The sequence below is a fragment of the Trachinotus anak genome, unplaced genomic scaffold (genome assembly GCF_046630095.1).
Source record: "Trachinotus anak isolate AG129_WGS33_773 ecotype Australia unplaced genomic scaffold, CSIRO_AGI_Tana_v1 ptg000024l, whole genome shotgun sequence".
NCBI lineage: Eukaryota > Metazoa > Chordata > Actinopteri > Carangiformes > Carangidae > Trachinotus > Trachinotus anak.
The window spans coordinates 7276278-7289225 of NW_027273875.1; the positions used below are offsets into that span (position 1 = coordinate 7276278).

At 38.6% G+C, this 12948-nt stretch overlaps 1 protein-coding gene across 7 annotated transcripts in view; it reads left to right on the plus strand.

Annotated features, from left to right (window-relative positions):
• Window positions 1-12948, plus strand: part of sptbn2 (spectrin, beta, non-erythrocytic 2) — a 51471-nt gene that overhangs the window by 10585 nt on the left and 27938 nt on the right. For 3 of the 7 annotated variants that reach the window (XM_071460909.1, XM_071460911.1, XM_071460914.1), the window contains exon 2: window positions 3342-3529. In XM_071460909.1, the coding sequence (XP_071317010.1) occupies window positions 3373-3529 (157 nt within the window). In that variant the 5' untranslated portion in view covers window positions 3342-3372. Of the gene's footprint in view, window positions 1-3341; window positions 3530-8550; window positions 9203-12948 lie in introns of those variants that run through there. The other 4 variants (XM_071460912.1, XM_071460915.1, XM_071460913.1 and 1 more) reach the window with 3 other exon arrangements.

Genomic DNA, 12948 nt, shown 5'->3' on the forward strand with positions numbered 1-12948 from the left:
GCAATTTTAAGACAGAATAGCTACACAGTGCTGTTAAATGATGCCTGGGATTTCTGATTAGAACATTTTATATTGAAGTTAGGCTTTTCAAATCTGCACTACTTTATTCACCCTCTTTGACACTCTGGTCAATGGTGCTATTGCCTGTTTATTATGTGTATTTTTTTTTGTGCACTTAATGATCCAACCTGGCTGTACTATTATTGGTTCTGGCAGCTGTCTGCTATTAATTTTCCTGTTTTGATTCAGAGGATGTTTTGACTTTGCATTAAGAAATGGTCCTACCTTATAAATTACAGACAGCTTTATGCACAACAAGATCAATCTTTGTCATCAGCTGTTGACATTGTTTTTTAATCACACATCCGGAAAAAAATAAAAAATGAACAGAAAATGAATACACAGCTTCATTAAAGTGCAGTGTACTGCTTAGCTGGCCTACTTTCCCTGGATTCTCCCTGCAATCTAACATAGAGTAAACTAAACACATCATGCCAGTAAGGATAGCGTTTATACTGTATAGTCAAGATGTGGGCACTGGAGTTTCCATGCATTAAATGAATTAATTGAACCTTGAAGCAATGGTAAGAGTTCATGGTCCTTAGTCATGCTTAGCTTAGAAAAAAGCTCCCCTAACACCCTACCATTATCTTACTACCATCCTCTCTTTCATCCACCACCTCTGTATAAAACAGTCACAGCTACTAGACACAACAAAAGATAAACTAACAGGTATTAGCAAACGGACTACTCGACCTCATCTATTAATCTGTTCAGTACTCTTAAACAAATGGCCCCTGTTAGTTAATGGGTCTCTCTGGAAGGGGGTTGGGGGGTTATCTTAATGCAGATCCCCCATTGGGTGTCTGTGCATAACACTACGGACAGGATTTATCTGGTTATGTGCACTTCATGTCAGACATTTTTTTTTTTAAAACAATATAGTCTTATCTTTAAAAATGAAACACTATCACTGATAGAACATGTTCGAAGTGATATTTAGCAAATCTGTTCAGACTTACTATATTTTTATCTGAATGTATGTAAAAATATAAGACTGTCTTCACTGCTGCTGTCAGCTTTGAGTTAACATCCATTTGTCTGTAGGAACTTGGGGGGTTACACTACAGGGTAGTGTTGTCTCAAATCAAACCCTGTAGTTGTGCACTCAACCGAAATGACGATTGCAGCATGTGACCATGACTGTTGCCTGTCTGCTGGCTGCTTTGCTTACTTGACTTAAATTGAATGTTTTACTTGTGTGTGCCTCCTGTGTCATGCAACATGGCAGTTAAGCTGCCATCAGCGCTGACAATGTGTATTCCTTTGCCTACTGCCATTTTCACAATTTTGAGAATATGTTGGTTGTCTCTTCCCTTCTGTTATGTAGCCAAGATGGTGACCGTTGAGAGTGAGAAGTGGCCATTCTTTTACACTCAATATTTTGAGTGGGTGTTTATAGTGCACTGCATGTTACCGTACTTTAATGTGATCACACTTATGCACTCAAATTAGCAAGTGTGAGTATGGAGGTATGCAGATAGATACGATAGATTCCCGAAGTTAATGTTAAAAAAAAAAAAAAAAAAAGTCTGGGTCTGGTAAAATAAAGATTAAATAAGTAAGAACCATTATATTCTACATATTGTGGAATCAGTCATGTACTACACAGGCCTGTAAACAGCCAAAGTCTTAATTTACACACATTTTTTCATCAATTACCGTTTAGCACTCACAATGATGTTTTTTTTTTGTATATTACATTGCTGTTTCGCCATGATCAAATATTATTTTACATGATACAAAATTGTTGTTGTCATATGTTGTATTTGTGTTACACAATCTCTAATTTAGTCTATTTATTTATTCTATAGAAAGGTTAAAATAAAATATGCCTGCTAACATTTCCTAAGTGATTTCAATCGCTTTTTTGCCAAAACACTAGTTCTTTTGTTGAAACAACATTCAGCTTCAGTCTCTTTTGATATCTGTAGCTATTTAATGCAATTAATCTATTTATTTGTTGGATTATGAGGAGCTCAAATTTTGTAAAACATAGTGTTAATATCCTCTGATAGAAAAACAACACAACCATACAGCACCGCTGCTAACTTCCACTGCTGCTAACTCCCAGTGTTGTCTCCATGGTCCGCCATTGTTGAAGACACCTTGCCATATAGTCAATAGAAATGCCATCACTCTCTTTTAATGCATCATTCTCAGATAATGTTTTCCTTGAAGAAATGAATATGATATGGTTATATGATGTTTTTGATATAATAATAAAATGGGATATATATGAGATATGGGATAGCAGTCTGTGTCTGCCTCTAACAGCCAATTTTGGCATGAGTGTACAATATTTCTTGTGTAGTAATTCAAGAATTTGTACCAAATTCATTTGAATAATTGTCACACACATACACAAGTAAGGATGTAGAGCAATATTTTGATGAGCAGGTCCCCATCAATTAGTATGTATCATACATTCAGCCAGCACATGCATGCCACAAGCGTGGCAATGTTTTGAGGGCAGACTAAAAGTAGCAACTATATCTTCACAGATTGACATTTCCAAACGTAATAGACTGTTAAAGCTAAGTGAAATTACCAATTAATCTCTCTTCCTGTTAAGTTATCATATTAACATTATGAATAACTTTGTGTCATGGAAATATCTTTCGAAAGCATCAACTGGCATCCGTAATTATTTATAAAATGTATATGGATATTCAGGCACATGATTCCCAGGCCTAATGCAGTGGGCGGTTGTGTGTGTGTGCTTGTCTATACACTGCTGTATGTGCGCCGTGGTTGCACGCTAGGTGTACCTTTCTAGGCTTTACACACGTGCAAGCCAAGATCTAATCAGTGTATATAGAGGTTGTTTCTGCCATTGACACTAAAATGAGATTATTGGAGTTGCCCTGGCTTACAGGAGCAGTTATGTTAAATTACTGGTTGGCTAATTTAACGACTTCATGACAGTTGCATAACTTATCTCAAAGTTTTTTTTATTTTTTATCTCATTACACAGTCTAGCAGTTGTACTGTGTAAGCTGCTATTTGCATATGACTGTCATTTGAGAACATAAAAGAAGAGTGCAGTTTAGAGGCTGTGTGGAGAGCATGTGTTACAGAGAGTGTATGTTACAGTGCATCCTCTTGCCCCGAATTCAGTAGAAATAGATGCTCAGTTTCTAACCTGAAATCTTCCAAACATTTGCTTGCAAATATTTCAAGGGTCAGTCTTGTGAAATTTCTGGTATTATGCAATATCCTCTCCCCTCTCTGTTTTCACTGACTCTAGATGTTTTTTTGTGCCTATGTCTGAATTGTAGGTTGAATGTGTTTTCCTCCAGCCTAGAAACCATGAGCACCATCTCACCAACGGACTTTGACAGTTTGGAGATCCAGCAGCAGTATAATGACATCAACAACCGCTGGGATCTGGCAGCAGAGACTGACTGGGATAATGAGAACAGTTCAGCACGCCTCTTTGAACGCTCACGTATCAAGGCTCTCGCAGGTAAGCATGCTTACATGGAATCAATCTACTACAAATGTGAGATGATGATTGACAAATATGATCTTTACAAAAGTGTATTATTTAAAACTGTAGAGATTTGGGTTTTGCCTCACCAGTTTATAGTACAATACCAAACACACTGAGTTACTGGTATATTAGGTATACCTGTACAATCCAATACAAAACCCAAAAATGCCTTTGTTAATATTATAGGATTTAGTTTTGGATAAAAATGTACTAGAGAAGTGTTGATTCAGCTCTATGGCCATTTTTGAGGCAGGAGTTAGTAGTGTTGTGTTGGATTGGGTTGTCTTAAACTTGTTTCTAATATTGCAGCTTTTCAAGACTTAAGTCCCGTTATGTTCAATACTAGTGTGTTGGATAAACCACTGATTAAGAGCCTCTTTGTGACCACACAAGTCAAACTGATTCCAAAAATATTATTATCTAAATCTATCTGCATTAAATAATTAATTTAACCAAAAAAAATAAATATTGACGTTACTTTACAGTTTTGTTAATAGATATAATGCTATGTGTCTCAGTCACAGTGAAAAGTGCAAAATGGCAGGATCAAAAGAATCTTGGCTTTTATCATTAGCTATAATTGATGGGAAAATTGCACTGTTGGGTCCATTAAATCCTGCTGATATAATACAAGAAGAAAGAAACTTAAAGAAAAATTCAGGAATTAAATTAACATTACCGTTAGAACATATGGATTAAAAAACCTTTTGAAAAAAATGTGTTGAACAGTGTTAACTGTAATGCTGTACAGGGGAAGTTAAAACTGCTGAAACATAAACAAGATGAGGTCAGATTAATCAGAACTTTAAAAGGTAATCAGTACAATGTTTACCATGTCAATGAAAAACCCTTTTTCGGAAGACATGGTGGTCTTTGACAGCACATTTCTTGGAAGCTTACATTGTGTCTACACAGATGGCATAGCATGAGCAGCATGTTAGCAGAGGAACAGCAGCACCTCTGGTGCTCTGGAGTTCAGGTACAGTATTGAGTTGTAATACACCTGTGGTTTGGATCCATTCAGAGCCCAATGCACAGTGATTGTAGTTATGCATGTAAAGAAAGGAAAATAGACTTGAAGTATAAGAATACACTTTATGCTGCGTTTACTGTTGCATTTTTAGGCTTATAACACTAGACAAACACAAGCCTGCCCTGTGTAGAAAGCTGGATTGATTAAAATTGCAGCAAATCTGTTTGTCAACATGTGCAGACTGCTAAAAAAAAGCAGCTGAATTGCCTTCTGTATAGACAAGGTGTTATTCTTACTCTGCTTGGTCCATTTCTGTATTTAAATAATCAGCAGCAGCTGTCCTCTGTGGCAAGAAAAGCGCACATTCTTACAGCTGAATAACTAGCAGGCACTCATAGATGGACAGATATAAAGTGAGCAGTCCATCTGCATAAAAGTTAAACAGTGTATAATGTAACACTAATAAAACAACATGCTCATATGTAGAATAGATGGACAGAATAGATGGTATTCACACCACTCAAAGAGAACACATGTGCTTGTGAACTGTCTAGTCCTTAAATGTAGACACACCCCTTTTTTTATAAAAATATAATCATCAGAGAAAAAAATGTCTTATATTTAGGCTGATATATTAATTATAAACATTTATGACACAAGCATTTAGAGACAAAATCACAGACTAACTGTAATCTGCACAAATTTAATTAGGCTCTGTAGACTGAGGAACAAACTTAATTCTTTTCTGTCCCAAAAGGCACAATTCTCTCTTTGTAGGGCAAGACAGAAATACTTTCAAAAGGAGGACAAAGCCAGGGAGCTGTATAGTCAATTCACCAAAGAGCAATAAGCAGTGATGGAATGAGGTGGTGAGACTAGAGTTTAGGGCTAGGTGTGCTGAAAATCCTCCATCATTGTGGCAATACTCAGATGTTAAGAGTGTTATATTCTCTCAAGTGTGCGTGCATGCGTGCGTGCGTGCATTTGTGTTTATTAAGCTACCCTTTACCATCCTAGTTACATATTCTACAGATAAAACCTCTAATGTTAATAGACAAAACAAGTTGCAGTATCATGGAGAACCCAGCAGAGGGGAGCAACAGGCAGACAGGCACAGAAACACACACACACATATATATATATATATACACACACACACACACACACACACACACACACACAGTGAAAAGCAGATGGTCTGATAATCTTTGAGCATGGCTGTAGTCAAAGTATGTCTGAGAGATAAACCTAATTTCACTTACAAATACAGCCTGTCGCATTTTCTCCAGCACACTTTGGATGTTTCCAGTATAATGGTTGTATATGCACTGTCATGAATTTAAAGATAGCATAAATCCTCCTTTCATATAATCAAGAAAAGCAACAGAGGGCAGTAATACTATGTGTATGATTAGAGAGTGTGTGTGTGTGCGCGCATGCCCTCCCATGTAAATACCTGTGATACCGTCTCCGTTTGACAAGTGTAGGCTTGATGTGCACATTCTTTGACATGCTGTAGCAGCTATTTCCCCCTAGGCCCAGCTTTTAAACTCCCCAAATGTCAAGACCTTCTGCATTCTGTAAGCTGCTGCTTTCTTACACTTCTCTCTCATGCTCTGTCGCTCGCTCAGACTGGCTTTTGTCCCTGAAATATGATTGCCTCATTTCCTGGTTCACACCTTTTACACTCTTGCAGTTTTACTACTGGTGTGACAGCAGTGGCTGCCACTAGTTTCACAACAGAGAGTGTCCCCTGTGTTAAGATTGTTGTCATTTGCATAAATAACCACTTATCTTCTCTCCTATACTGTGTAGGTAGCAAAGCAAGCTATGTAAATTTGCTCAAGAAATGCCTTGCATCACACTCAAACAGTTACATGTATATACTTTAAATAAGTTTCCACAGTAGGACAGAGAAAAGCGTTTGCACTTTTAAAGCAAGTATATGCCTTTTATTAACACAGTTATTCTTCACAGTATATCCATATGATTGTCATATATAGGACAAATCAGTTAAACCAGGAAACCACCCATTAATATACACAGATCATGCTTTTTTGATGTATACATAATGACCTAAGAACTGACACAGAAGCAAGAATAATAGAATATAATATCAATTAATTCTCTCACATTTGGCCCAAATTTGGAGATAGTGATATTAACACTTGAGTGATTTTGGGACTCTTATGCGAAATCAACCCTATTTGCTACAGGGGAATTCCCCTCAGATATTTAAAGCTTGCATTTGGAGTGTGGTCCAGCCCTCCAACCTCCCTCGGGTCCTGAGAAGGGGTTGCACTCTAGGATGGATAAAATTTACATGCTCAGCAGTAGATCATGCCATTCTCCCTCTGGCAGTGCTTACTCCCCCAGCAGCTCTTATCTTTCCTCTTTCTCGTCTGGTTCCATTCACCACACCAGACTGTCATAAATTATCATTACTTCCAGTTTGCTAAATGCAAGAGTTTCTCCCACATCCCACTTTGGCAGACTTTCTCACAGTTTGTTTTCATATTCCACAAGATTCACTAAATGACTGTTGATTCTTCCCAGGATGTTTTTTTAATAATATATCTAAATGACTGATTGGTTTTATGGGGAGGAAACTGCCTTAACGTAAAATGTTAAGATGCATATGCCAGGCACACAAACCAACCATCACATCTGCCTCTTTTTAATTAGGAATGCAATGTTTGCCCAGTGGGATCTTAAATGGCCATTACTGTGGTTTACCTGTTCTCTGCTCCTCATCTCTCACTGCATGTGACCATAGCATAGCCTCTGTTCCTCAGAAGGAAGTGTGTTCTCTTTGGCTCTCATTAGTGCAGTCCCCCTCCATAAACACTAGTCACAGAACACCCGGGGCATTTGGTCCACTAATGAGACCCATCCAGATGCTCCCAGCTCATCAGGACAAGCACAGATCAAAAACACAACCAGATCTTTATACCACTGCTCCCTGACCAGACCAAAACACCATCCGCTTGTAAGAAAGGTTGTGACCTTAGTCCTCATTGCTTTTACAGTCTTGTCAGTCAGTATAATTTTTGCACACACAGGCAGTTAGTACATCTATAACATTGCCTTACTGTTGCATTTTTAGGGTGTTAATCAGCAGTTGCAAAAAAAACAAAAACCCTTCCATTCAATGAGTTGCTGACCTTTCAAAATGTATTCAGATTTAAGTAAATACTGCTTTAATATTGTTACATTATAGAGTGCAGCCAGTCAGTGCACATAAACTTACTTTTGCTACTGTTGCTAAGATATGATGTTCCTTTGTTCAGTGATGGAGGAAGATTTTTATTTTGCAACTTTGAAATCCCAGGCTAACTTAAACTATAGGTCCACTTTCCTCCAGTGTTTGCAAACAATCACTTAATTTGACAGTGAAAAGATCAACCATCTTAAACATTTAAAAAGAAACATTGTTTCCTCAACAATGGATTCCAGACATCATTTAAATATTTTTCCCTAATCTAGTAAGGTGTAAAATATGTTAATAAAGTATAGTTCTATACTTGTTTTAGGCAGGTAATGACTCATTTCCACCCCCACCCCTGCCTAACCATCTGCCTGGCAAACAGACACACATGTTCACACTTTCGAATCTTGTTGAGGCAGGAAAGAGCTTTTTGTGTTGCTGAGACTTTCTCAACTACTTCCTTCCTGTCTCAACATCTTATCATAAGGCACCCCTCCCTTAACAGAAGAGTGGAGATCAAATGATGTCTTGGAGAGTGATGGAAATAAAAGAAACCACACAGTGAGACAAAAGGATAAGGCGACACAATCTGATGGGGACTTTCGTGATGTACCTTCTTGGCAAGCCACACCCCGGTGCTCCCTGGAATTAAGGTGGAGTTAAATAATCCGCCTCAAGCTACACTGTGTAAAGAACTCTAATGGTTTAGTCCACCTCTACACCTCCTCCCTCCTCTCATCTTTCCACCATGTTCTTCCTTTGTGCTCCTCCCTCAAACACACCTTATGCAAATGACACAATTTTCAGACAGCACAGCAGGCTTTGTTTACACAGCTATCCGACCGCAGCCGGTTAGCCTGCTCTGCCGTGCTCTGCTCCAGCAAATGAAGTTCAGAGCTAGAAGGGAAGGAATAGCCAGTGTTCCTTTGCTAGAACCACGAGGGATTGCAACCAAAGATTTTATTCTGCTCAGAGGCCACAAGTGTGGGGAAATTCTTCTCAGGAGGAGGTAAAACAAGAGAACATTTTGTTCTTCGGTTTTGTTTGAAATTATTCTTTGAAAAAATCCTCCCCCCTTGCACTCACTGCTGTGTTTTCATTGGACAAGGTGTGACATACAGTAGATGAAGAGAAGAACAGGCGGCAACATTTTCAAGCTTGTGTTTTGCCTTACTGAGGCACAGCACTGAGGGAATCTGAAAGAGAAGGATAAACCAAGGCATTTTGGATATACAAAACCCTCTAAAGGATTCGATTCTTTTTAGTGGGAAAGGCTGACTCTGTTGTGCTATGCACAAGAACTCCCATAAATACGGTATCTGAGAGGAATATTTAGGAGAGAGATCCAGAAAAAAAGCCATGGAGTTGGACCACAGGGACAGAGAGCCCTGCTTGTCCCCAGCAGCATTTGTTAATCAGGTGCAATACTCTAACATCCTGGAAGGACGGTTTAAACAGCTGCAAGGTAAGATTCATACTGACTTAGTTTCAGTCCATTTGTGAATTTGGATGTTTATCCAGTTTTTTTGTTTAGGTTAGCTAAGCCAATGTACTTGAATATACAGTTATCCATTGACATCACAGGTTAGAGTCTCAAATCCTTTGATGTTTAGCCTATTGAAACAATTGTTAATGTTATGTCATCGATCAGACTGTTAGGTGTTACCCTTTAACACACATCCTGTTGTTTGTTGAAACAGGAGATATTAAATAGAATTTGATGTGTTGGCTTGTGCTTTTGTGGTAGTCCTATAGCCGGTGCTTTGCATTCTGAATGAATCCCCAAATAGCTCAGCAATTTTCTGGTATTAGTAGTTAGAGGTTGAAAAGGCTCCTCCATCAATTTGGTAATATTTCAGATTTTAATGTGGAGTTAATCGGGGAGAGCTGTAGTAGACACACAGTAGACTTCAGCTCAGCTCTAAAGCAGGCAGGCGCTCTGGCACCTGATCACTGGGCCACCTGTCCTTTCTTATCTTATTACAATGCATGGCTCTGTCTCTGGCCAAAGCCTATGAGGTCCGTGAGGTCTTGCACACAGAAATCACAGAGGCCATTGGTTGTGGCATAGAACTTAGGAAATAATGTGGTAACTTAAATGTTGACATGTACATGATACAACATTGATGATACAACAACCCCACTAAATCTTAAATAGATGCTAAACTGCTATAACTAAGGTGATTTATTTTCAGGATTCCTGTATCTCCCAAAACCCTGTTAGTTTCTTAACTTTGCTTGTAATGAATAGAAGTAAGAAGGGCAAACAAATTCAATTAAAATTGAAAAGAAGGAAAAAAAAATCCTCTGCTGTACATTTTTACTGGCTGAAGGTTTTCCTTTGATTACCATGTGAACTTTGTAAGAATTCTTGTATTATCATGTGGACTGTTTCCTTGAGCTTTGACGCCTTAGTCACAGGCCACGAGGTAAAGTATCTGCAGTAGCAGAGTTTGTACGTGCAACGAAACTGGCATGTCAGTCAGTGGTGTGCATGAAGATCACTCTGTTTTGCTAGCTTCCGGTCCCTCCCTGGTTGCTGTCTGGAATGGAGAGTTATCTTTGACTTTACTTAAGGGCCAAGTCTGCTCTCTCTGCATGTTTGACATTCTTGAAGTGTACCAACAATATTTCATCTGTCATATTAAGCAATATCTTCATTGCCACTGAGGAAAAGTCTGTTGTCCAGAAAGGATATGTATGCACAGTATAGGTCTGTGAAGTGATGTCTGAATTAAAAAAAAAAAAAAATGTCTACACCTCCCCACTGACAGCACTCATCCTCTTGACTGGAGGATGAGTGCTGTAAGAAACCCACAGAAAGGATAGTATCTTTTGTTGTACAAGATTTACAACATTGTCAGAGTGAACCGTGAAAAGTCATCCACAAAGAAGCTACGGGTACATACTTGTCAGGCAAGAAACCTTAAACTCACTGTGTAATTTGGGGGTCAAGTCACCAAATTTTTGCTGACAAGATTTATTCACACTTCCCTACAACAAGAATATTGTGAAATGAAGTTAGTTCAGGAGCTGTCTTTTAATATATTTAGAGAGGGGCGTTATATATGTTTATATGATTACATGTTCTTTGCTGGTCATCTCTGTGTATGGATATTCTCTGAATGAAGTTTGCTGTAAATATACTCACACTTGCACATACTCAGGCGCACAAACACATTTTGGCAACACCCACTTGTATTTCCAGTTTGACTACCCTTGAGGCTTAGTCTTTATGTCATTCCCTCCCTCCCTGTGTTAAATCATGAAGACTGCTGGGATGATGAATAGAAGATGAGCATATACATATTTTGGTGTCATTATACTACCACTTCACACAAATGGAACCATTCACAAAATAGTTTTCTTCATGGTGGAGAGGAGGCAGCGTGGCTCAGATCCCAGAAAAGTTTATTCCTGGGTGCTGGAATGGAGGCTATGACTGAAACCTTAGATTCAAGAGGAGCATCGTGGGGTTACTATGGGTGTTATGGACGTTTAGCATCCAGTCTACATATGTTTTGAAAACATGGAGAAGGCTTAGGACTATGTCTCCTGGGGGGCCTTGTGGGAGGTGTTGCAGGAGTATGGGGAACCGGGGCCGTTGCCATAAGCCATCCAGTCAAGAGTAGTTGGGTACAATGGAGCTTGAGATTTACAGGCAGATGGTGCGGCGTGAGCAGTAGTGTGGCTGTTGTACCGGACCGTTGTAGTGAAGAGGGAGCTGTGGCAAATTGAGGCGAATTACCAGTGGGTCTTTGTTCCAACCTTCGTGCTTAGTGACCGAAAAAATGAGATCGCAAATGCAAGTGGCTGAAATGACTTTCCTCGGTAGGGTGTCTTGACTCAGCCTTAGACATACGGTGGGGAGCTTGGACATCCAGAGGGAGCTCGGAGTACAGCTGCTGTTCCTACATGGCAAAAGAAGCCAGTTGAGGTGGTTTGGATGTCTGATTAAGAGGAGGAGGTTTTTTGGGCATGTCCAACTAGGAGGCGGCCATTCATTTAGTATATTTGTCACCTTACATGCAATTTATGCAAGATCAGTGGTTCTCAACTTGTCATTTTGGACAAAAATATAACTTCATCTATACAACATGTTAAATTTCTATGTGAACATTTTAACATCTTAACAAAGACACCTTGTGGCGAAATATATGAATTTTTTTTTTTTTTTTATGTATGAAATTGGTGAAGATTTTCAAGCCCTACACCTGTCTTGTACTATGGCACTGAACACATGTAGCATTAACTGACTCACTGGTAAATGATATCTAACCAGTAAAGAATAAACTGAGTAACTAAATAACTCTGGAAGGAGACAGGATTAATGAAACACTAGGCCACATAGTTAGATTGAAGTGAGAAAAAAAAAAAAATCTTTCTGCTATGTAACAGTGTTATTTGACAGACAGAGGGAGAGTTGCTGTTTTGTAGACTTTTTTTTTTTTTTTTTTTTTTAATTGGCCCAACCCAACACTATTCATAAACCAATAAAATCATTCACAACCAGTCGAGAGAATATACAGCTTTTTTCAAACCCTAGCATTTTTTGCAGTCCAAATCATACTATGTAAATTATATTATGCAATCTAATTGTGTTTCTTGCATGTAATATGTAATACGCAATAGAGAAATGCAATGTGTCAAGTTCATATTGCCTTGTACTTCCAGTTATTGATCATGGTGCAAAGATAAATGAATTGCAACTTTGGTTTGATGTCCCAGTTCATAGATAAACAGCAGAGTAAAGTGAGATTACAGGGTCATTGTTCAAAGAGTCACTGTCCTAGCTACCTGGACCTGCTGAGGCAACTGCTGTGGACTTTAGTTTGGACTGTCACGCATCAGGCTTTAGCAGTATGGCTCAAATATACTCTGACACAGCTAGCAGTTTGTTTGGTTTTTTTTGGCCTTCAACGACTTTGAAAACCAGTTACAAAGAGAAAAAAAGTGACTTTCACACTGTAGAGCTTAGTGAGTACTACCAATCTACTATAACATTTTTTTATCCCCAGGAATTAAGTGCAAACTTTTTGGAATGTTCGGTTAAACAAAGAAGTGGCCATGGCTAGTTTTTATATCTCTCAGTGCCTAACTATCTTGATCAGAAGCATTTTGTTTTTAACCTCTATTTAATGATTTGAATTGATATTGGAATAGATCAATATCACGTGTGTCAAGTTACAAGTCGAGGGGCACACTATGAAT